The sequence below is a fragment of the Epinephelus moara genome, chromosome 10 (assembly GCF_006386435.1).
Source record: "Epinephelus moara isolate mb chromosome 10, YSFRI_EMoa_1.0, whole genome shotgun sequence".
NCBI classification, from domain to species: domain Eukaryota; kingdom Metazoa; phylum Chordata; class Actinopteri; order Perciformes; family Serranidae; genus Epinephelus; species Epinephelus moara.
Window position 1 is genome coordinate 32,958,257 of NC_065515.1, and position 25,026 is coordinate 32,983,282.

Sequence of the window (25,026 nt, forward strand, 5' to 3'; positions counted from 1 at the left end):
TTATGACAGGCAATTCTAAACATTTAAACTTCCTCCTCTCATTCTTACATAAGTAACTACAAACATAAAAAGGAAATCCATTTAACAGCATGTATTTTAAATACCTAAACCCCCACAGTGAGGTGGATTAACATTGCAAATAAATATGAATTAGAAGAAATTTGGGAGCTGCATGCACCTTAAGTGATTGTCTTACTGTTTTATATGAGCTGTGTTTTTACATGATGCTTGACAGAAGACATCTCCTCTCATCACCCACAGTGCTGTATCATACGAATATGCCCTGAAGTTAAATGTCTGGCCAATAAAATGTCAGCAAATAGTATAAAAATTACGCCCAAAACAATTTAATTACAATGTAAAATTGCTCTATTTGTCTGATAAATGCTCCAAAATCCTGCAGACATTCAGTTTCTTGTCAAGTAAGTCTATTGATTGTATAAAGAAAAGCAGCAAATATTCATCACTGAGATGTGGGGACTGTGGAATGCTTGGCAAGCAGTATTTTTACTTGAAAAATAATCTCTCAAGACAGATTCTGCAATCTATATTGTAGATTAAAGGAAGAATTTTTTTTTTACCGATGGATTTCCAGATTGCTTGAAAAATAACCAGTCGAAATTAAAAGTTGCCACTAATTTTCTTTTGAACTACTTGATAAATGGAATCTATCTAACTGCATTTGGAAAGGAAACACTGCACCAAATCAGTGCTTCAGAAACAGTTAAAATTTCTCACAAACAGGAAGTTCAGAGTATCCAGAAAATTAATCAAAATTCATCTGAAAGTGAAGAGCATGCAAAGCCAACGCAGATCCCGCACTGTGGGAATCAATTTGTCGGTTAATGTGAGTGATGGCAAGAACCTGTGATAAACACTTAAAGAGAAGACAGTCACAGTTCCTTCATTTTTTTATTAACACATATCAACATGTCCACTTAAAGGACAAAGTAGCAAATATGTTCTCTTCTGCATTCGACTGAACACAAAAGGCTAATTTCTGTACATTCACTAAGGCTCCGTCTTTAGGGAAAACACAGGTTTCCATAAGGCAAACAATATCTAAAAGGAATGATATTAAGTACTTTATCCAGCATGTCAATTTATATCTCAGGTCTTCCTGACAGTACAAAGATGCAAGCTAGAAGCATAATCTGCTCTGCCATTTTAATTCATATTTTACAGCCTAAATACACAGTAAAGGGAAAAGGCAAGTATAAAATAAAATTAGTTCACATTATCAAAATGTGTCATTTTGGAGGGTTTTCCTATAAAAGGTAGGCTGGTGTATCAGCAGGAGAAAGGTTGGACTGTTGCATCGCTGAGCCAATTCTGAATAAAGAAATGTAACAAAAATGATTTAGTGTGGTCTGAGCACGTATATAAGTCTTTAAACGAATATGTAAATGTAAATAAATATCATACATGACAGCCACATTTCTTTATCAGCGTGCATTGTTCAACCCCCACACGAGCCTTTTCTTCTCTCACCCCAAACTGCTCAGTCACATCTGGCAGTTTCATGTCACTTTATTAACAGCAGTCAAACCTCACAACACAAGAAAAATATTCAAATGTTTTAAAGCTGATTTGTCAGTTGTTATTTCTGCGAAAAGTACCTGCGTGAGACAGTTGAGAAATGAGGGGACAGCGGTTCTAAAGGTGCAATGACAAATCTTTTTTCACAACAGTTTAAAGTTGTTAATACAAACGGTAATGATGATAGTTATTTGAAAATGGCGTTAATTTAACAGCTTAACAGCCTTGTTCAAGATGATTCAAAAACTTTAGTGACAGTTGCATCTGTTGGATATCTGCTCCATTTATGTAGCTCACTTCTGTCTACTGAAAGCTGACTGAATCACATTTTTAAAAACTAAACTTCAAATGAAAAAATACTGCACTGTGGACTAGATGTGAGTGGATGCATAAAAGTCACATTCCACAAGGCATGTGGATAACATAAGATGAATAAAACGTAGCCTTGCTGTGCAGTTTAATGTGGTGTCCTTTCCCACACAAAGAATGGCAGGTATTGAGAACTCATCTGTACAATTAATGAACACCAACAATTTCAGTTAATGCATAGCCTCTTTCCTTCGCGCTGTGTTCAAAAATTCATAAAAACACTGATTACACACCCCGTGTGCTCCACACACACACACCCAAGCAGGCAGCACATTGACTCCACTTTCATCAACGGTGCAAAACAGCAGCTTACACTTAAATAAAGTGCCTTCATATGCGCAGAGTTGCTCTGCTTTACAGTGAAGGCAGCTTTTAACTTCCAATTCAGAAGCCCAAAGTCAGTTTCAGTCCAGACAGACGTACGGCAGTATGTTCAACCTACTCTCGTCTCCATGTGGCTCTAAGGAGATGCAGTCAGTCCAGTCATACCAAGTACCCTTTGTGTCATAGCAGCCGTTAACCCCAGACCAGTGCTGTGTGTGTAATCTGTTCAGGTCTTCATCGATGACCTCTCTGCTAATCCCTGGTAAATCACTGGATGGGGGTTCTGGTGCCAACACGTGAGTTGTCTTGACATCTGTACCTCGGTGTTCCTCTTTTTTCAAAAACTCTGTCATGAAGAAGTGTGCACCAGGAGTGTGAGCGCCTGACGACGTCAGCACATTGCTTTGCTGGCTAAGGTACGACTGGATGATTTCACTCCTAGACAGCTCTTTCCAGTCTGTCTGCTGGAAGGGACTGGGAGGAACTGGTGGGTTCTGCTTCGGCTGTTCAGACCGCTGAGATTCAGGTCTGTGGCTCAATCTGACCTCCGTCTCCTGGCATGGCTCCTTTTGAAAGGAGGATTTGATCTGTCCTGTTACGGGGTCAAATGTCAGTCTCCTGTCTTTTAACCTGACTGGTTTTGTGCCGTCTTCTACAGTCTGTCCATCTAAATTTATCACATGGTCCTTAGGCCTGTATTTCTGTCGTTTCCTTTTCTCTGTATTGCTTACAGCACCATCTTCCAAACTGACCACATCACTGTGGGAGGAGGCATATGAGTTGTAAAGAGATGTACTTGGAGGCCTGCTATGAGAATCCAAATCTGAAGTGTCTGTGTGCAAACCCTGAACACAACCATTGAAAGGCTGAGTGGAAGGCCCCAGGCCAGAGGTGTCCACAGGCCCAGGCCTCACTGAGGGGCTAGAAAGACCCTGTGCTTGTGATGTAGTTTGTTTGACACCAGCTTCCTGCTTTGGAGTTTGAGGACTGTGCAAGGAACAGCGTGGGCTTCTGGGTCGATTCTGCCCCCCACAGACAGCTTGCTCCTGTCTAGCTTGCTGCTGCAGAACTGACGCTTTTAGCAAAGACGAAGTGCTAAGAGGCTTGCTGTATCCCGGGGCACTTGGATGAGGTTTTACAGCATTGACTGGGATTTTATTCAGCCTGTCATTGTCCAAAGGCTCAGGAATCTCCTTGTCTAAAGGCTGATGTGCATGATTATCTGCAAAAATTTCAGAGCTACCACCAATTCCATTGGTTGGCAGCTGTTTGGAATTTTGTATTTTGTCATTAAGAGTCGTTTTGGATATCTTGGCTGTTAAGAGCTGTCCTTCCTTCTGGTCACCCTTACGTTTCCTGTTGCTCGGTTTCTCCACCTTCGGGGAGAAGCAGTTGTTGAAGTCATTTCTGTTCTTCAGCTCTGGACCTGTTTTACCTGATGGTGTGGTGGCAGCTGGAGCGGAGATACAAGGGTGAGCACCACCATTGGAAGACCATGATGCACCAGTGTGTCCTTTAGACAACACCTCACCCTTCCCTGGCTCAATTAGCTTCTGCCAGTTCCGCAGGAGCTTCTTGGCCCTTTTTGCAAGGTCCTCATTCTTAGTTTTCTTCCGGATATCATTGATGAGCTTGCCAAGGCGGGTTTCCTTTAAGGAGATAAGATATATGTTAAACAGCAGCTATGATTTTACTGGTTACAATTGCGTTTTATTGTAAATGCACATAATGTAGGTCTGAATGTCACCCACCTCCAGTGCCTCTTTGGTGATAGGATATTTCTCCAAAAAGGAGATCACCTCCATAACTACCACCATGTTGCATATCTGCTGAAAGACACATACGTTTATTACTCACCATCCTGACACATCATGATGTTGTCAGCATTGCAACAGAATCAAAGTACAGTTGCTGTATGTAGATGTTGCAATTTGTAATTCAGAACCTCACAGGCCTAATGTACACCAGTCCCTAGAGAGAAAGAATGGCTGTTATAAGGCCAGGACATAATTTGAATAGACTTTCAAATGTGCACCTGTGTGTCAAGACATGATGCACTCCGACTGGTTTCAGGCTCTATATGTCAAACTGAGAATGCATGCAAATGTACTATTCTATCCTACCCTACAAGAACTCAGATCTGCAAATGAGATAGAAGTACTATCCATAGCAGCCTGTTCACTTTAATATGGGCCTGCACCACCCTTGCTAAGGTTGGGTGATGTAGTGGTATTTATACCATGACAACATGATGTAGATTTGTCCACCAACAGCGATTCGCCTGTGGTAGCAACCACATTAATACGTCTGGTGGGGAAGGACCAATGCATGCAATGTTGCAAATCAATGGGGACTGCTTTATGACAATACTGGACTTTTTTATTAGGGTTTCTGCATCAATGCCATGGAGTGCCTAGATTTGACAGGTGTTTAATTTGCTGGATTAGTCGTTGAACACAGCAGTCCAGTATACATTATACTACAAAACGTCATACTTACATTTCTCCAAGTTAGTAAACAGCAGCTTAAGCTTGCTAAGGTTGGGTGATGTAGTGGTATTTATACCATGACAACATGATGTAGATTTGTCCACCAAGAGAGATTCGACTGTGTTAGTAACCCCTTTAATATCTATGGTGGGGAAGGACCAATGCAGGCAATGTTGCAAATCAATGGGGACTGCTTTATGATAATACTGGACTTTCTTTATTAGGGTTTCTGTATCAGTGCAATGGAGTACCTTGATTTGACAGGTGTTAAATTTGCTGGATTAGTCTCAAAAAGGGACATTTATATGAGGTTCTTAATAACTATCATAATAAAGGATTTCATACAAGACAACTATAACACTAGCTGAGTGCATGTATGACTTAAATTATACAAGCTCATTAAGTTATGTGCTTAAATCTTTGAACACAGTGGTCCAGTAACACAAAAGGTCATACTTACATTTCTCCAAGTCAGTAAACAAAAGCTTTAGCTTGCTAAGGTTGGGTGATGTAGTGGTATTTATACCATGACAACATGACGTAGATTTGTCCTCCATTAGAGATTCGACTGTGGTAGCAACCACTTTAATACGTCTGGTGGGGAAGGACCAATGCACGCAATGTTGCAAATCAATGGGGACTGCTTTATGACAATACTGGACTTTGTTATTAGGATTTTTTCACCAATGCATGAAGTACCTAGTTTAGACAGGTGTTTAATTTGCTGGATTAGCCCCAAAAGCGACATTTATATGGTGTATCAAATATCTGAGTGTCTGATTTAAATTAAACAAAGGATATCTAGAGGGAAACACATCAGCTCATTAAGTTATGTGCTTAAATCTTTGAACACAGTGGTTCAGTACACATTATACTGCAAAAGTTATACTTACATTTCTCCAAGTTAGCAAATAACAGCTGTAGCTAAGCTTATGAGATTTTAATGGTGTTTTTAAGTACTTTTTAGTGACTGGCAATACCTGCATTCTGCCAAAATTTGTTAAACTTTTATCAGATGCAGTCCAAACTGTCTGTACCATGGATCTTGCCAGAAAAAGCACTGTAATCTCATCAGCTTTATAAAGGTAAGCACAGAGGTGATAATTAAATCTATGTGAAGCCTTGATCTTACTGAAACCTGATAGCTCAGTTTAGCAAGTCTCCAGTCCAGAGGCATTTTAGTGTTCACAAATAAGCTAACTTGGCTACATGAACATTAGCCAGCTGAAGTCAGTTAGCTAGGCGCAGGAATGCCTGGCATTAGTTACTTTAGCTAAGTAGAGATGTTAGCCAGCTAATTAGCAAGTAAATAATAACTCGCCATACATTGACTGCCCCCACTTTGTCAACCCGGAATCGGTTTGGCCTTGTTGTCTGCCTTTCTGCCTCCAGCTCGTCCTCTGGAAACTAGCGGTGATACTCACATTGCTCTGACCGTCGATGGCCTGTAGCAGCCGGTCTCTCATCACCTGCGGAGTGGCTGTAGCCGCTGTCATCGCCTGGCGGTGTCGCGGGTCAGGACGGACTCAGACAGCAGAATCCCCCGAAGAGGCGGCGGTTGGGAACCGGCCGACACTCACAGGCCCGACGGAAGCTCTTCTCTCGGACTGAGCACCATGTTTTATGATGCTTTTATTTTTGTTTTCATCCGCCGCCGCCACGACTCAATAATTCGGACGACGAGAGCAGAAAATCCTCTCCGGGAATCGGCTACCCCCCTCGGCTGGTAGCCTTCTCCTCCTCGGTCTTGTCATCGGGCTTTTTGTGAAGCGCTCGCGCAAGGCATGATGGGAAAATTTTACGTAACCAATTGTTCATATCCGCGATATTGTTCTCTGGAAGAAGTGGCCTTAAATCAGACAGTGATGTCTGCACAGCACAGGCTCTTCATATTTTATTTTAGATGGATCCATATATTTCACACCTTTATTTTGGACGTGCAGAGAGGCTTTGAAAATACTTAATTAATAAAGAAAATATTGTGCAGTTAAAAAAAATGCAAAACCTTTGCTTTAAAGATATTTGGTTGCTATTCATATATCTATAAACATACTTCCCCCTTTTATGCAACTCCTATTATCGCAAAATTCCTCATCTACAAATGCAAAAATACAAACTGAAATAAAAATGTCAATTATGAATGCAGCTTAGCACTACATTGCCACTGTCTCCCCCTCATTAAACAAGAAAATCTGTCAAAACATTATTTGTAATATTTATTTATTTATTTTACCCAGGATTACCCTGCTTCACACGTTTTTAAATACATTACTAAATCTATTTTTCTTTGTTCTATTTCTTGTCATGTAGGTAATCCGTCCTCTGTCAAGCATTTTCCTATCTATTGCTCTTTTCTTACATTGTCACTTGATGGCACTGTTGCCTTGTTGCAATGAAGCTGGAAGCAATAAGATAGACTGTACAGTGTTTGTATCATACACAGCAATAAAAGGCACGACTGTTAAAGAGCGAAAGGAGAAATAAATCTCCTCTGACTTCAAGCAGAGAAGTTTAATTTTCCACCTGGCAGCGGATTCAAACCCAGGACCCTTTCCTATCAAGAGACAATCAGTGGCATTCTTAGGTAGGAGTTTGATTGAAAACTGTTTTAATTTAAAAAATTAAAAATATATAAAGTGTGTTAATTGCTCATGTAGTAACTGCAAAAAACTGTTACAGTGGAATGAGCGTACAGTGTCAATCTACAATGAGTATACAGTACGGATGTAGTACAGCTGTAGGGAGTATTATTACAGGGAAGTATAAAGCCATTATCTCATGACTGAAAACAAAACAAAAAACTGTATTTAATGTGTATCAGTCATCTCATGGGAATATGCATTTCACTGAATGAGTTCAGTATTGGATCATGCATCCCTCGTGCCAACAGGCAGTCACAACCATTTAGTTAAAAGACACTGCATAAGAAAACGGTGTATATTTATTGTTAAGAATAAGGACACATTTACATTATAGGACATACAGAGATTTTCTTATAGCACATGTACCCCAGAATAAAGGAAAATGGCATTTTTCTTTTTAAATCTGCATTAAAATATTCTGACGTGACATACAATTTTGCGATGTTTGTATAGTGGGGACGTACAGTTCGCTAAGTGACAGTTATCATTTTGACTTGTCTGTTGAATCCAGCTGGGCTATGATGACTGTGCAAGTAAAAGGGATAAAAGGACATCTCAGCAAGATGATCTTGGTTGGGGAAAAGGTCATTCACCAGCTTTGATCACTGCAGGAACCATAAATGATGAATCACAGGTAACACGTCCCAGAAAAACATTTTCTATCCTATTGGTGAAGGCTGTCCATTTACAAAACAGTGTTTCTTTAATAAGAAAACCGATATGCTGGAGAAAAAAAAAATCATGTTCTATAATGAAGCACAGGGGTACAAGACAACACATATCCTGCACAGGCAAAGGTGCTGATGCATTTACAGCTTAAACAAAAAGGGGGAAAAATGTAACAACCTCTGTAAGACAAAATAAATACAGCGATTCATAAATTCCTGTACAGCCAGAAGCAGATTTTGGAGTTGTAAAGAAAATGGAGCATAATTACAGTTAAAAGGGCCAAAGGAACAGCAAGCTCCCATAGAAGTTTGTAGCATCTACCCTGGGAAATCAGCATCCTGGTGGAAGTCCAGTCGCCACAAATGTTGATCATGACCCAAACAATCTGTGAGGATTGAAGAAATTCAGCCAGTTAGATAAGCAACAACTTCACAGCCCGTTTCTAAGACTCTTTTTAACTTAGTTGTTGTTTATTGTAGGTCCCTTTTTGTTTGCATTTGGATTGTGGTTACTCTAACCAAGGATAATTTAACGTGCTGCTGTGGTCTGAAATTGTGTCAAATGAAACTGTTAACACAATGTTCATTTCTGTACCATGGAAAATGTTTTCACTCAACTGTGACATAAAGTCAACACAAAGATTATTCTTTGAAGGATGAGACTGATGTTTGGATTTTGATTTATGCTGCCAACAAACCCCATAAGAATCAACACAGCATTGGTCCATCTCTGAGTATTTTCTAATTCCCTACCCTGTCTGTGGCTCCTCAAGCCCACTGGTTCTCACTGAAGGCGCCAATTTCCAGAGACAGGTCAAAAATACATAGAATCCTCTGTAAAACAGCTCAGTAATTTCCTAAAACACCTAGGCACCGTTACTCAAACAGGACTAAACTGTGTATATGTTGGGGACTATTTTCAGATGTGGATTAATAAACATTTGGTGCTCCAGTAGTAAGTATTCAAAACAGCAAGACAGGGTAGAGATGATCGTAATGAATAAACATGTCAGCTAGTCAAAGCGACAGTGTGGCTTCTGACATGGATGTGTTCAGTTGTGTCATGTGCAACAATGGAGCTCTGTGGCAAAAAGATTTATCTTTCTTTAGTAGTACATGTTTGGATGAATACTTGTTGATTTTGGTCTTTTAATGGGATTTGTTGAGAGTTAAGGGGATAAAAACATTGTCAAATTTATCCTTAGTTTAAAGTACCCTATTTTTACAATTTAAAGGTCCAGTGTGTAGGAATGAATGGTATCGAGCGGTGAGGTTACAAAACTAAAACTTCTCCCATGTGTCAAGCTTGTAGGAGAGCTACAGCAGGTGACTGGAAAACACAGAAACAGGAATGGCCCTGTCTAGAGCCAGTGATTGGTGTGTCCCTTCTGGGCTACTGTATAACAACATGGCAGACTCTGTGGAGGAGGACCTGCTCCATGTGTAGATTTAAACCGCTCGTTTTAAGGTAACGAAAGCACATCTACTCAATTAATTATAAACTAACATAAAAAAATATGAATACTGTATACCATTTTGGCCAAAGGATGCTCATAAATCCTACATACTGGACCTTCAATTATTTCCTCACAGCCTGTTCGCAATCAGGTCCAACATGTCTACAGCTACATGACCAGCGTCCATTTAAGTTGATTACTCACAGGATCATGCAGAACATCATGAAGATGTTCCACAGAGCGATGAAGATCCGAAAGTATCGCAGGCTGAGCAGAAACTCTCTGATGTTGTCGCCTGAAAGACAGATTATTTTAGCAGAGCTTTGACAACTACACTGGCATGTCACACACACTTTTCCATGTTTTTTCCCCCAGCCTCTCTTTAACACACATACACACCTGTTGTGGGTGATCTGGACTCATCTCCAAACCCTTGGGACTCCTTCCTTTTGCTGCAAAACATCCACAGTTAATCTCCAACTGACTGATTTGCTCATTTTGTTAACAAACTTCATGTTTATTTTGTTTTGTAGCTCTGGTGTGAGGTGTTACACAATTTAATACTCACAGCTTGAAGTTCAGCACAGCCCCTGCATTCACCAGTAAGGTCCTACAGAGCACAGAGAAACAAACTGTTTGTTGACAGGTGACAGTGATATCTACCTGCCCAGCTGACGTTAGCTGGTGAGCTGGCATTAGCGCCGAGCTAGCTTGTTAGTTAGCTTCATAAACCACCATCTAACCAGCAACACAGTGCACAACAACACACATGAAGAACATTTGGGTTAAATAAATTCGTATCCGTCTGTGAAATATGGCAGAAACCGGACAAATTACCCGAATATCAACAGATCTCCGATCATTTTGTTAACATCACATCCAATCTATGACAGACGTTTAACTTCCGTGTGTTCGTTCACGCAATCAGGAATTTGACCAATGGCGTGTCAGAGTACTATGAGGATCATATACCCTGGTGTTTGACTGTCAGGTTGTTCCTGCCAGGTGGGCCTTCGACATTCTCCGCCTGTTAAATTGTGACATGCGTTTTTGAGTTATAGCAGCAATAAATGCTAAAAGTCGCGGTTATAGGCATGGTTGAGGTGTGTGAAATGGCAGTTTCGCAGTAGCTGATATTCTTCGCCTGAAAGGACAAATTAGGGGGAAAAAAAAACAATAACTGCTTTCTACCTGAGCAATGTGCGCCACCTGTAGACAAAAAACATAATAGCAGCGTCAGGTTCAGACCTGTCAGAGGTAGATTTCTGTTTTGTAAACTGCTTTTTATTGTTACTCAGGAATAACCATCAGAGTACAATAGCTACTCCTAAATTCAGACAACATTGCGCCATATGTTATTCATATTTTATTTTATTTTTATGCGAAATATGCATTGTTTCAATTCACATTGTATGTTATCACCAGACAAAGATTTAACAACAGCAAGCAGATAATGAGTTAAAATCTACCGTCTGTGAAATGTTGAACACGGTGATTTGAAATTTGAAATGTAAAGGTGTAAATATTATTTAAAAAAAAAAAAAAAAAAAAAAAAAATCTGAATCAGAAATACTTTATTAATCCCTGAGGAGGAATTGTGACTCGTTACAGTCGCTCCAATTTAAAGAATAGAGAATTGTAAGAAGTAAAAATAGAAGTATGAAATAGAAGTTTATAAATATAAGGCAATAAAATAAAACAAAATAAAAATGAAAATGTACATAAAAAGTAAAAAAAAAAAAATAGAGAGTGCATTAGGCTACAGTGTTTAACACCAGTACTTAATATATAAAAAATATTAAAAAATAAAATATATATCATCACTGTGCCGAGGCTGTGAGTGTGAATAAAATATATAGGCCTATTTAAAAAGGCACAGTATATTCTAGAGAGGGTTGTGTAAGATGTAGCCTGTTGACCCAAGGGCAGCTGTTTGCAGTTGACTGACAGGACACACCCATTCTTTATGATAGCTACTGAAAAAAAGAGCAGAATTTTCTTTGTGTAGCTTTTTATTTCAGATGGATGCCTTCTTATTCCTGCCAGTTTTTTGGATCTTTACGCTTTTAAATAATTTGTACGATTGGCCCTAGTCTCTTTTGGTTGAGACATTTCTCCAGCTCTTTTAGGCAACAAAATAATCTCAAAACTTTGGATAATAATGGAAAAGAGAAATATGAATTAGCCCCATTTTGGCCTTGAACTTTAAATGATTTTGGTGTCAATACAAAGTATGAATTAAAAACCAAAGCAAAATAACTTGGCTTAACTGGGGCTAATTATTAAAACAAACTAATTATCAAGAAACAATATGAATAACAGACATAGAGGTGCCAAACATCTTAATTATATTTAGCAAAAGCTGTACACATTTTGGTGTCTCTTAATCAAAATAAGTATTCAAAGGTGAGAGAGATCTTTCAGATGGAAAGCAAACACATTTTTTATCAAATAAATACTACAACCATAACGTTAATTTAATTTCATTTAATTTCATTTCATTTTAAAAAAAATTGTATTTCATTTTATTTAGTTCCTGAAAAAGAAATGGACATTTTGGAGATTATTCAATTTTGTGTCTTGGCCTCCCCCTGGTGGTCGCGGAGGTCGTTGCTCTGATTATTATTCTCAAGAATTTAAAGCAAAAAAAATAAAAATAAATAAATAATAATAATAGAAAAATAAATAAATAAAATCAATTTCAAAACACATAAATGGAGTTTCTGATTATTTTTACTGCGCCTTTATTCTCAACATGTCCGCATCATGTGGGAGAATGTAAACAGATGGTGATATCACATAATGCTGGCTGTGAGTCTGCAGCAGCCGCGGTGCAGGATCTGATCCGGATTGTGGGATGTTTGTGTTCGAGGGACTGAATGAGTCTTTGTATTAGGACGCTTGTCTCGGGCTGTGCTGTGTTTCCATGCTGTAACAGCGTCTCGTGTCTCAGTTAAACAACGATTATATCGATGATGAGCACCGGAGGACAAGCCTTTTGTTTTTTAAAGAAATGTCAAGCAGCTGACATGTAGACCTCCTGCCGTCTAAAAAGCGGAGCAGCTGGTAGGACCGCATATGATGATGATGATGATGATGATGATGCTGAGGCTGTGGAGATGAGTGGTATTAATAGGAGGGCTTGAGTGTCACAGGCTTTCACTGTCGAGACCGGGGGGTTTGGTGGAGAGTCGGTGGACCGGGTTTTGGGGGGGCTTCACGATCCAGACTGCGCAGTTGGACTAAAAACAAAACAAAAACAGGACTGACCGGCGATCAGACAGGCAACATGGAAGTGCTGGCGGCTCTTAATTTGGGCGAATTTGCCCAAGTTTTCTCCAAAATGGGAATGTTTCCCGTGTTTGATCTCGCTTACTACATCGTGTCCATCCTCTACCTCAAGTATGAGCCAGGTCAGTGTGTTTGCACTTTTCTCTTTGCTTTTATTTCTCTTAATAATAAGGGTTTATAATTTGATAAATATGATTATGTAAAAGCTTTTCTGCTTGTTTTGGCAGGTGCACATGCTCCACACTCACCAGACCTGTGCTTAAACATACATTTATGTACAACACACAAAATAAAATATATCCAAATAGCATGTTTAATAATGGCAATTTAATATTTAAACCCATAGGAGCTTGCAAGTATTTTCTAAGATGAAAACCTGACATTTTTAAGACAATTCTTAAGTAGATTTTCTGGCTATAACTACACAGTGTAATAGCACTAAAGGGACTTTCTGTGGCTGTTATCTGTAAAGTGCCCAGTCCTTATAAAGCATGACCTGTTACATAAACTCCAGCATGAGCACTTACTGCTCTGCTTGCTCGGTGTAAGGGTGTAAGGGAATGTCTGTTGCTGCAGCAGCCTGACCTCATTTACACTGAGGAAATCACTGGAGTAGATTAAACCACTCAGCTTTGGGTAAAGCCTGATATTTTCCAAGATTTAACTCCTTTGAGCAACAGAGCCTGAGGAGGATTGAAACCTGAGAGAAAGGCCTGTGCATACCAGAGACTTAGGCAATAAATAGAAGATCCTGAAATAGACAGTGTCAGTGGGCCTCTGAAGCCCCTCTGCCGCACACTTTAAGGCTGCAGCTGAATGTTAAACGTGAAATGACATGTTGAGCTAGCAGCCCAGGATGACCTGAAGGATTCTGGGAGTGTGTAGCTGATTTTCCTAAACCTGAAGAAAAAGTAATCTCAGACACACAAGCTCAGTCACTGTTGGCTCGTTTTGATCTCAGTTGTACCTTCAGTCATGATGGCTGGAGCACACACACATCTCAAACTCAACAAAACATAATTTTTAGCTTCAATGAGACAAAAATGTCCACCTAATCCTTGATATATTTAATCTGCATTTAGTAGCCAAACAATTCCATTATCTCCCACATTTTCCTCAACAATGATCCTCCAGTCGGTGGGGAAAATATTGGAGCTATACATGTTAGATCAACTTGTAGAGTCCCCACAATTAAAAACATTCATGCAACATAAGAAATCTGTAGAAAGGTAATTGACATTATCATCTCTCTGCACTAGTTTAGTAGTTAGGGTTAGTTGTAACTATGAGGGTGGATTAAAATGAGCAGAAAATGAATGGATATTCTCTTTGAAATTAACTTTTCCAATAATCTGATCTAGTTTACACTGTGTCTCCAGAGCAAGTCTGATGAACCGCCTCAAGCATAGGTGTAGTTTTCGGGGGGGATGCCGGGGACATATCCCTCTCAATCTCTAGAATATGTACCACCCTCACAATAAAAACAAAAAAAGTAGCAGAGGACTTTTATTTTGACATAATTCGGGACATTTACACCGTACAATTATGCATCAAGACACAGATTGGCGAGTGGGTGCTACTGCAGCTGGAGCAGCTATGTCACCCGCCCTCTAGCTACATGACTAATCCACCATACATACACGTCAGAACACGATCAGCCCCCTTCGCTTCTTGGGCTGGAAGTGGAAGTCCCAATGAAATTGCTGAGTTAGCGATGTGCTAGTTATGAAGTATTACGTTAAAAGAGAGGTGGTTACAATTACATCTCATCCCTTATGCTAATGCTAAGTTAGCAATTAGATAGCATTAGCTATGATATATGTTAAAAGAGAGGTGGTTACAGTTAAGATAAGGGGAACTGGAAGGGTTACATCTTGTTACTTATAAAGTGAATCACATCTTTGTGTATTAGGGATTATAAAGTGGATTATTGCTACATTTGGTCTCGTTTATTCACTACAGTGTAGCATTGTAGCAGGGTTCAGATGGCCATCGAGTTGGTGGGTTTGTCTAGTAGTAGTGGTTTGTAGGGGTGTGTCCTGTATGATATAAACGTCATGTGTCTGCAGCTACATGTCTCCAAATTGGTGCAGAAAAATTCACCAGAATGCAGGAAATTAATTGCTTGATGCTCAAAATTTTCTTGCGAAGGACCCCCATATGTGTCTCCTCCAATGCTGAAACAAAACCAATTCCCTTGGCCTCACGTGATGTCACTTGAGTCAGCATCAATTGGGTCTGAAGACTACAAGTTGGAAAATGAAAAAAGTCTGGTGGCGTAGAGGTAGAAAGATGTGAGGTTACCAGACCTCTGTAGCTCTCTCCACATCTCTGCTTGAGGCTACATTAGCCGCTACTAGCATAAAACACCTGAATCTCAGACCAAACTTTAGGTAGTCGAGGTGCATTGTGGGTATTGTAGGCGCCAGGTTTTGTCAAGAACATTAGAATAAATAAGATCAAGTTAAACTGTCCATTGTGAGTGTGACTATGTTAAAGGAGTGGAGTCACAAGTGGAGGAAACACGTGCATAACGTGCATACATGTAGTTTTTACTGTCCCTAATGTTTTAAGGGTGTCAAGAAGTGAATCTAACACCATGCTGGCACTCGCATTTCTCATATTAAAGTATTAAAGTAAAGGGGATTCTCTCACTTTGCTTTCAACATAGGCTTGTTGTTGTATCTCCTATTGAATGAAAATAAAGAATCCATAATTTCATCAGACTCAGGCCAACTGTAACACATGGCTACCAAGGCTGACTTCATGTATGTAACTGTATACCTTCGTCTTACTTCACCATTCCTTACATGTGTCTGAGTGGAGAGTCCTCGTTCACACCACATGTCAGAAGAGCACATGAATGAGTTTTGGGGGTCAATACGAGCTGGGGGAGGAGAAACAAGTGTTTGTGTGTGTCGGGAAAGGGGGGGTCAAAGGTTAAGACAGGCCTAACAGTTGCAAGGAAGGAGAAGCAGTTGAGCAGAATATATTTATAGGGCGGCATTTCTCAGGATCAGATTGCCTTCAAACTGAGCGCCAGTCGCACCACGACACCCTCACCCACCTGTTGTTGGAGATTTGTGCGGCGAAGCAGCCGCGCTCTGATCACGTCTCCATTTACTGAACGTCTCTAACACTGTTGTGGCACTGGTGAAGTCTTTGCCCACATGGACACATACTGTAGATACAGTCTGAAAATCATATCTTACTTTGCATAGAACACAATAGGAGTTATAGGAGTGGAAATGTGTTGTTTTTGTGTATCAGGACACCTGATGGAAGTTACTTTTAAGTACATTTATTCAAGTTTGGCCCCAAAGTATATCTTTGGGGTGACCTTTACATCACTTAAGCATTTACATTTTACGCTACGTACTTTATTCTTCTGTTCCACAACATTTCATTTTGCACTTTTTACTCATTACTACACTTATCTGACAGCTGTAGTGACTAGTTTCAGATTAGATTCACCATAAGATTCATTATTATGTTTGCGTCTCCAGTGAGAGTTAATTGTAACGCAGCACAAAGCATTAACACTTTTGCTTTAGTTAGCTGCAGTTTATCATACCTACCCTGATTTAGAAAGTGATCAAATGGTTGACTGGAGTTATAATTAAAGTGTTATGGCAAACAGTTGTAAGCCAGACAATCAGGCACAAGCAATTTATATGTCTAGGTAAAGTCAGTTTTATTTATGTAGCCCAATTTCACTAACTACAATTTGCCTCAAGGGGCTTTACAGTGTGTACAGTAAACAGCACTCTCTGTCCTTTTACCCTTGATCTGGATGAAGAAAACTTCCCAGAAATTAGACTTTAACAGGGGAAAAGTTACAGAAACCTCAGGAAGAGCAGACATGCAATAGATATTGTGTGTAGAATAGATTAACATAGTAAAATTATGGCAAATTTATAGACATATTGTAAAAATAAATGAAGAAAATGGATTCGGGCAGATGTGAAGCAGCTTCCAGGTGTCTTCAAACAGCGAGAGCCTGAGCCACATGACCTCCTCACCGCCATGTAACCTGGAAAGAGAACAGGCTTCACAAAGACACCAGGGGCAAAACTGAAGCACATGATTCACACAGATAGGAAAATGACAAACGCACAGTGGAGAGACACAAAGACAGCATGCAAATAAATGAGAGAGTGAGCTACACGCAGCGTGGATGCTAATGTGCTTGTGTGGCAGCAAATAAACAGAGGAGGTGCAGTGATGCAGTAGTTTCCAGAAAGTTTTAAGTGTTGTTGTCGTCAGGAGGGATAATGGTAACAGGTACACGGCTTAGAGTAATCAAAGAACAAACAACTAACTGAAAGTTAAGGCGAAAAGATGAGATCTAGTTTTGGATTTAGAGGCCTCAACAGCAGTACCTTTTGCTACAGTGTCAGAAAGAAATCTAGGACTGTGTGTTGTTGCAGATTAAGTGAGAGAGATATGCTTTAGCAGTGCACAGAGCACGCTTGCAGACACACTCACACCATAAGAGGCAGAAAACTTCCAGTTTCGATTTATGACATTTGCATTCCAGTCTTCTGCAGGCCCCATAGGAGAACGAGTTCCTTCAGTAAACCAGTTTGTACACTTGTTTGACCGGTATAGTCACAGTATGGTATTGAGATAGTATAGATGCTTGACATATAGTGAGTCTCTGTCACCTTGCTCTGCTCAAGTCTGTACACTTGAAAGACTCAGTCATCTGTTGAGGTGGTAAACTGTTAGCTCGATGACTGTAGAAGTCCTGAGTCAATATTAGGTTATGATAAAAAGGCGGATTATCAGGGCGTGACCTGAAGTGGTCGACTGGGCGTTGACAAAGATACAGCTCGTAGACACACAAGGGATCTACTGATAATGGCTTTTAAAGGTCATCGTTAACTGTCCCGAGCTTTAGGAACTGACAGAAAGTTTTAATGGACGTTAATGGCGCTTCTTATCTGACCCTTATGTCTTCCAAAAAAGAACAGACATGACCACAGACTTTTACTTTAAGAAAAAACAAGATTTAGACCATCAAGATTTAGCGGGCCATTGATAAGGAGACAATTATCACAATTATTGTTTTTAATTGATACATTTATAAGTCATCGTGAAATTAAAGAACAATAATCTTGTAAAACAGTTTTAAAAATAACCACATTGTTAAAATTACTAATAAAAACTCTGTTATTGTTGAGATTTCTAAATCATCACACAGCATCATTTTACCAAGCAGTTTTTCTCTTTCCTCTTCTTCTTTGTTTGAATCATGTACTTTATTTAATTAATCATTTCATACACAGTTTTGTAAATAAATTGAGTAACTGGTGATGATCAATGACTGAAAACCCCTCTTATTCTTCCAATGACACATTTAAACATACTTTAACAGGAAAAAAATGCACAAGAAAATTTCAGTTTCTCATGGAATTCATTATTAGTATTTCACTATCTCAAACGGGCCACGTGTAATGACTGGGTGACATCTGCTATTCAAAAAGCATTTGAAGCTGCAGACACATAACACACTGACTTCATAAAACTCCACCACCTCCACCTCCACCCCTGATCTAACGCACACTGCAAATCCCTCTCGTCCGCATGCTGCGATATTTTCATTTCCACCCAGCGTGTTAGGAACGGTCACTGACAGCTCCTCCTCTGTGTTGCAGGCTCGGTGGAGGTTTCTCGCAGGAGTCCCGTGGCCTCCTGGCTCTGTGCCATGCTCTACTGCTTTGGTAGTTACATCCTGGCAGACATCATGCTTGGAAGCAGCCCCATCGACTATTTCCAACACAACAGCCACATCCTGCTGGCCTCAGCTGTCTGGTGAGAAAGTCCTCAGAACAACATTACCCAAACTGGGGAAGAGATGCGGCTTTAAAGGGACAGCTCACCCCCAAATACATCCATGAAAATACATCAAAACACATATTTTTCCTCCTATCTGTAGTGTATTTATCAGTCCAGATTGTTTTGGTGTGAGTTGCTGAGTGTTGGAGCTTTCGGTTGTAGAGATGTCTACACGTACCAGTGGTATCACCACGCAGGAGAAAGTACGCATCTACTCATGGATGAGAGGCTCGTGCTCATGACGGCATCCTGCTTGGCTGAGCTCTAACGCTAGCTAGCTCAGTGGTGCTAGGTGAGGTAGCAGTAGATGCACGCTTCCTTCTGTACAGTGACACAGTTGGTGGGTGTAGTTTGGTTTAAAGACAATAGTTCCTTGATGAAACTGCTCACAGCAAGGTCTGTGGATTATCTTGAGTAACCGGGTCATGATGTCTGGAAAGAGACATTGCTGTTGGGTTATTAAAAAAAAATTTATTTTTTTTTTTGCACTTTGAGCACCGCAAGCTGAGTGCCATCTTGTTCCATTATATTGGAGAGAAGGCATCTCAACAGCCGATATCTCCAACACTCAGTGACTCACACCAAAACAATCTGGACTGCAGATAAGAGGAAAAATATGTGTTTTTGATTTTGGGGTGAACTGTCACATGTAAATAGGACTATCAAAACTCATTTTTCATGCTTTTTATCTAACTTAAAAGACTATATATATGATAAAATGATCCCCTGCCAGCCACTGTTTGGAGGTCATTCCCATTATCTTCGTCCAGAGAACAAAATTTTCCTGCTTTTTATGGGTAAAGAAACTTTAAAGACATCTTTAAATGATCAGTTCGATCCAGCCAAACCTCAAAAATGAATTTCCCCCACCAGCTTTATCTATAGAAAATTTTGTTGTCATGTTTTGAAGGTGTTAGATATCATAACAAACACATAGAATTTAGTCTGCAGGACTCAAAGCAAAAATTACTTCTGAAAAATGCAGCATATCTGCAACACTGTCCCAGTCCCACGGGGTAATCTCCAGACCTCAGTCACACCAGTTTTCATTGATTTGTTTGTTTGTAAAGCACCTTTTAATACACATACTGTTTGATTTTCACCTTCCCTACCCCTCACTCTAATGTCTTCTTCTCCATTATCTCTCTCAGGTACCTCATCTTTTACTGCCCTCTGAACCTCTTCTATAAATGCGTGGCTTTCCTGCCCGTCAAGCTGGTTTTGGTCGCCCTGAAGGAAGTCGTCCGCACTCGTAAGATTGCTGCAGGTGTTCACCACGCCCACCACGCCTACCACCACGGCTTCTTCATCATGGTCATTACTGGATACGTCAAAGGTCAGTGTCTGGCGATTCCAAAGTGATTTGATACCATTCGTAAATGTGTTTATACTGAATGACTGGACAGCCGGTGTTACAAACTTTGCTTTACATATATAGTTTGTGAGTGATGACAAGCAGATTTATTATGACCATAAACAGCATAGTTCCTGAGGGAGAGCGGTGGAGATTGTTTCTCTCTCTGATTTATGCAGTTATCAACTTTTTGGAGATGTTTAGTGACCATATTCTGAAAAAGGAGAAAGTAGTCCTGTAACTATTGATGACTAATAATCTGCTGAATATTTTCTTAATTAGTCGTTTAATTGTTTGGGCAAGATGATCGTATCATATATCTTCCGTCCAACCAACTCTCCAAAACCCGAAGGTATTCAGTCCACAGTCACATTAGACAAAGAAAAGGAAATGGGGAATGTTTGGCATTTTTACATGAAAAATGACTTTAACACTAAATCAATTACCGAAATTGTTGCCTTTGATTATTTCTCTGTCTATCCCAGAAGAAATTATTTAATGGTACTTGGTGAGCCTGCAGTTTGCTGCTCACTCTGGCAGCAGCTCTCCATGCTGACAGCTGCACTCATGGAGTGACAGAGAGCAATTACACAGCCACCGCATTTCAACATCGGTGAACAGCACATGTGCATGCCAGCGTGCACATGTGATGTCCATTCACAGCTAGTAAATACATGCACTGATGTAACCTGATTGCGCGAGTAATCGAACAATAACCTGTCACTGAATTTTATTTTAGCGGCATTTGAAAATAATGAAAATATGAGGTATAAAGTCAGTTCAGCTTTGCTTCACTTAAAACTGGAGTCAAGTTCCTTATGTGCAGACACATACTTGACCAGTAAAGCTGATTCTACATCTGATCTGTTGAAATGAAGAAAGTGGAAAGAAAGAAAGTGTCACAAATGTCTACAAATAATGTTTTAAAAGCCCGGTGTTTAAACCCAGAGCTGCTCTGAAATGATGAAGGAGCACATTGGTGAAAAGCTGTGTAGTCATGCTTTATCTGCATGTAGAATACTGTAAACTTTATAATTTACCCCTAAACCACATGTTTCGTCTACATTTCCACTGTGAAACTATCCAACAGTAGAGATAGATCCATAGAAAACTATATAAAGGGCTGTCCTGGTCTGGTCTCTGCTACAGTGAGGAGGCCCTGCAGGCGTCCATGTTGAAAATGGGGGAGGAAAGCTGAAGCAGTCACTTGAGACAGACTTGTTTGTCCTCATTTTTTTCCATTGTCTATTTTTATCTTTGCAGGGTCTGGAGTGGCTCTTATGTCCAATTTTGAGCAGCTGCTGCGCGGTGTGTGGAGGCCCGAGACCAACGAGATCCTCAACATGTCATTGTAAGTCTGAGTTGGGAGACTGCTGCTGATGCAACATGAACTCATCACTGCCTCCTCGAGCACGCAGGTGTTTCTAACCAAACCTCAAAGGCAAAACTAGAACTCAAAAGTTACTGTGACTATAATGGGACACAAAACATGGCCAGCCTTGTTAAGAAACACAGCAGGTTTGTTGAAATCACCATTTGTAGAATTTGAAAATTTTGACTTTGGCGCCCTCCAGTGGTAGATTCAAAGAAGGCAATTTGCCAGCATGTAATGCAGCCAACTTACTCAATGTCATTGTCACATGAAAATCTCTCACCCCTAAAAGAAAAGCTGCCTGGATTTTGTCCTCATGCCAGTGTCTTACAAACTTCATTTGGGAGGTTTGATTAGCCTAAGAGAATGTATTCAACCTACAGAGGAACATTCAAGTTTCAATCCAGGTTCAACTATGCCATTAAACATTTAATCTAAGGTCCATGGTATATAGGATTTAGGGGAAGAAATTGGCAGAAATGGAACATAGTAAAATAATAACATTTTTCTTTAGTGTATAATCACCTGAAAATAAGAATCATCGTGTTTTTGTCACCTTAGAACGAGCTGTTTGTATCTAAATAGGCAGCAGGTCCTTGTCCACAGACCCATCGCCATGTTTCACCGCCATGTTTCTGCAGTAGCCCAGAACAGACAAACCAGACACTGGCTGTAGATAGGGCCATTTGCGTTCTTGCATCGGCCACCATAGTTAACAGTCCCTTAGCGATGAGAGATTCGTAAAAACACTGATTTATTTATATGTGAGTGTTTAGTGTTTTTATGGGTTTAAATCACTGGGCCCATTTGAGACCTCTGCAGATGATTTGGTTTCAAAGCATCCTGAACTTCTGAATCATAAGTTATCAGAGAAAAAAAGTGAGCACAGATTAGCAGGTGCTAGTAGGCGGCCCGTGTCTGACATGCCAAACAGCACTGGAAAAACACTGCTTTGTAACATGAAACTGCTTCATTCAGTGCTTTTACCGGTTTCAACTGGTCCATTTGTTTTGGAAACAGAGAGACCTCTGTGGATAAAGGAAAAACCTCCTTAACATCTGCATCAGAAAATAGGTGTGCACACATTTGCAGGTGCTGGGCAAGCAGGCCATCTGCAATGTGGGGAGGAGAAACACTGATTTGTAGTATGAAATTGCTGCTTTATTCCATCCATCTATCCATCCATTTTCATCCGCTTATCTGGGGCCAGCAGGCCGAGGAAAGCACCCCAGACGTCCCTCTCCCCAGCAATGCTTTCCAGCTCCTCCTTGAGGACCCCAAGGCATTCCCATGCCAGATGAGATATGTAATCTATCCAGCATATCCTGGGTCTACCTCGGGGCATCCTACGAGTGGGACGTGCCTGGAACACCTTTAATGGGAGGCGCCAGGAGGCATCCATATCAGATGCCCAACCACCTCAACTGACCCCTTTTGACGCGAAGGAGCAGCGGCTCTACTCTGAGCTCCCTCCGGATGTCCGAGCTCCTTACCGTATCTCTAAGGCTGAGCCCAGCCACCGTTCCGAGGAAACTGATTTTGGCTGCTTGTATCCACGATCTCATTCTTACGGTCACTACCCAGAGTTCATGACCATAGGTGAAGGTTGGGACGTAGATGGACCAGTAAATCGGAAGCTTTGCCTTCCAGCTCAGCTACCTCTTCACTGGCACTGCAGACGCCACACCAAACTGCACCAAACCAGTGTTTTTACCAATTTTCATCACCTGGTCCGATTGTTTTGGAGAGGAAGAGACCTGTGCGGATAATTCAGCTCCTGGTAAAACCTCCAGGAGACGTTTCAGCGGTTGTAATTGGCAATCATTGCTAGATACCACTGAATCCCCACAGAGCTTACACCCTGGACCTTGAAATGAAAATGCCAAAATTATCAAATTATAGGCTTTCACACTTTGTGTCATAAATAAGGATATATATTTAACGCTTTAATCTTCCTCTCTATCTCTAAAATATATAATCTAAACCCCATGTCATTCTTATTGTGATCCCTGCTGCAGTCAGATGTTACTGACAGATTCTCTTTTGTCTCCACAGCCCGACCAAAGCCAGTCTGTACGGAGCCATCCTCTTCACCCTGCAGGAGGCTCACTGGCTGCCAGTGGCCAAGAGCACCCTCATCCTCTTCTTCACCCTCTTCATGGCCACAAGCAAAGTAAGATCATGGCTGCTGTGTGAAGTGCAGTCGACACTGTTGCTTTGATGATTTATTCTAAGCCTGATTAATAGAGGATGGCATTCCCCCAGTGTGACGAGAGCAGACCAATCAGAGCTTTGTAGGTGGGAATAAGAATGTCAGTGCTATCTTTCTGCGTAGTAGATTATACCTCAGGCCCCCAGGAAGTGTGCTGGGCTTTGAAGCCAAGTCCATCATGCAATGCCACTGGGCCCAAAAAGACCTTTTCCCTTAGACTTACATTGTGAAAGGGACGTCTGTAAATCAGTGGATAATCTTTTCAAAGTAAGAGAATAACATGCTGAATCCCACAGTTCCCATAATGCAATAGTATCTATCATTAGACCCTCCCTGCCTGGTAAATGTCTACAAACTTCATGTTCCAAGTTTGTAACACAGACTTAACAAAGTTCCTGAAATATTTTTCCCAAGGATGAATGAAACTGATGACATGTAAAATCAGTGAAGTGTCCCTTTATTCATCACAACATTATGCTGCTCTCTTCTAACTGACATCGTCTTCCCTCAGGTTGTGATGACCGCCCGACACTCTCACGGCTCCCCCTTCGCCCTCATTGAGTCCTGGGTTTGCCATCTGCTGTTTGGCTCCCCTCTGGGAGGATCCGAGGAAGACCACCATCACGCTGCCGCCGCCGCCCCATCTTCACCTCTCAAAACCAAGGAGGAGCTGAGCGAAGGCGCCCGCAAGAGGAAGGCAAAGAAAGCCGAGTAGGACGTCGAGCTGAAAACTGCAGCACGGCCTCCACACGAAGGGACCTCCCATTCCTTTCTAGGGAAAGGGGCAGTTTGATGTTCAACCAAATGAGACCCTTTCTATTAGAGCAAAATGGTGCTTTCTGCATTTTACACAGAACGAGGACTCTGTAAATACCACGGCAGACGTTTCACACTTCAGCCCAACCTGGACATTTGAAACCTATTTATTTATGTGCTCGTGAACATCTGTGCTCAACACAGTGGGTTGATCCACGTTTAGGCCTCCGTTACATATCAGTAGCTGTGTTACCGAGTGTCAGTGATTTTCTCTGAGTCCAACAAACCTTATCTCAGTTCAGAAAGAAATAGAAAATGCAAATTAATCTGACTCTCAATCAGAAATTCAAATGTGAATAAAGCATTATGTGAAAGAACATTGCTGCTTTTTACATTTCGATGAAGACAACTTCATGTCTTTAAATAAAATGAAGTCAAACACTGTGTCTCAGAGGTTTTAATTTCCTTTTCTTATTATGTATGTCTATGTTGACTATTCAGAAGTAATAAATGGGTTTCACGTCATCGTCACTTTAGTTTAGGTCCAGTTTTAGGTAAAGCAGTAAGTATTGGGATATTAAATATAATAACAACATATGAATCGCCTTCTGTCTGTACTCTGTGTTCATTTTGTTCGGATATGTGCACATTTTCTTAATGCTTATGGATAGAGAGCAGTACCACAGCAGATTGTGCGGGCACTGTAGTGTTG

General features: G+C 40.6%; 3 protein-coding genes across 4 annotated transcripts; 1 reads left to right on the forward strand and 2 right to left on the reverse strand.

The window, feature by feature from the left end:
• Positions 1-895: 895 nt before the first annotated feature.
• On the reverse strand, positions 896-6,490 carry LOC126397027 (mediator of RNA polymerase II transcription subunit 26-like). 2 transcript variants are annotated; one of them, XM_050055483.1, is made up of 3 exons: positions 6,146-6,490; positions 3,984-4,061; positions 896-3,881 (listed from the first exon to the last, which is right to left on the reverse strand). In XM_050055483.1, the coding sequence occupies exons 1-3, from the start codon at positions 6,215-6,217 to the stop codon at positions 2,313-2,315; spliced, it is 1,719 nt and encodes a 572-aa protein (XP_049911440.1). In that variant the 5' UTR covers positions 6,218-6,490; the 3' UTR covers positions 896-2,312. The 2 variants fall into 2 exon arrangements, with proteins under 2 accessions (XP_049911440.1, XP_049911441.1); XM_050055484.1 differs by having other exon boundaries at positions 3,984-4,058; positions 6,146-6,489.
• An 822-nt stretch (positions 6,491-7,312) lies between these two features.
• smim7 (small integral membrane protein 7) lies at positions 7,313-10,441 on the reverse strand. Its single transcript, XM_050054734.1, has 5 exons — positions 10,326-10,441; positions 10,057-10,098; positions 9,888-9,940; positions 9,693-9,783; positions 7,313-8,417 (listed from the first exon to the last, which is right to left on the reverse strand). Exons 1-5 carry the CDS (start codon positions 10,349-10,351, stop codon positions 8,402-8,404), a joined length of 228 nt encoding a protein of 75 aa, XP_049910691.1. The 5' UTR covers positions 10,352-10,441; the 3' UTR covers positions 7,313-8,401.
• A 1,895-nt stretch (positions 10,442-12,336) lies between these two features.
• Positions 12,337-24,760, forward strand: tmem38a (transmembrane protein 38A). The gene is made up of 6 exons (XM_050055518.1): positions 12,337-12,901; positions 18,440-18,596; positions 19,772-19,956; positions 21,238-21,325; positions 23,402-23,519; positions 24,070-24,760. Exons 1-6 carry the CDS (start codon positions 12,778-12,780, stop codon positions 24,271-24,273), a joined length of 876 nt encoding a protein of 291 aa, XP_049911475.1. The 5' UTR covers positions 12,337-12,777; the 3' UTR covers positions 24,274-24,760.
• The last annotated feature ends 266 nt before the right edge of the window (positions 24,761-25,026 follow it).

Bases quoted from the DNA above. Each gene is read 5' to 3' on its own strand.
- smim7 (XM_050054734.1), bottom strand. From the start codon at position 10,351: ATGATCGGAGATCTGTTGATATTCGG. The intron at 10,099-10,325 runs GTAATTTGTCCG...TGTGCTCTGTAG, and splicing joins GGAGATCTGTTGATATTCGG to GACCTTACTGGTGAATGCAG. The intron at 9,941-10,056 runs GTGAGTATTAAA...GATGTTTTGCAG, and splicing joins GCTGTGCTGAACTTCAAGCT to CAAAAGGAAGGAGTCCCAAG.
- LOC126397027 (XM_050055483.1), bottom strand. From the start codon at position 6,217: ATGACAGCGGCTACAGCCACTCCGCAGGTGATGAGAGACCGGCTGCTA. The intron at 4,062-6,145 runs GTGAGTATCACC...TGTGTCTTTCAG, and splicing joins CCATCGACGGTCAGAGCAAT to CAGATATGCAACATGGTGGT. The intron at 3,882-3,983 runs GTGGGTGACATT...ATCTCCTTAAAG, and splicing joins TCACCAAAGAGGCACTGGAG to GAAACCCGCCTTGGCAAGCT.
- tmem38a (XM_050055518.1), top strand. From the start codon at position 12,778: ATGGAAGTGCTGGCGGCTCTTAATTTGGGCGAATTTGCCCAAGTTTTC. The intron at 12,902-18,439 runs GTCAGTGTGTTT...TCTGTGTTGCAG, and splicing joins CTACCTCAAGTATGAGCCAG to GCTCGGTGGAGGTTTCTCGC. The intron at 18,597-19,771 runs GTGAGAAAGTCC...TATCTCTCTCAG, and splicing joins CTGCTGGCCTCAGCTGTCTG to GTACCTCATCTTTTACTGCC.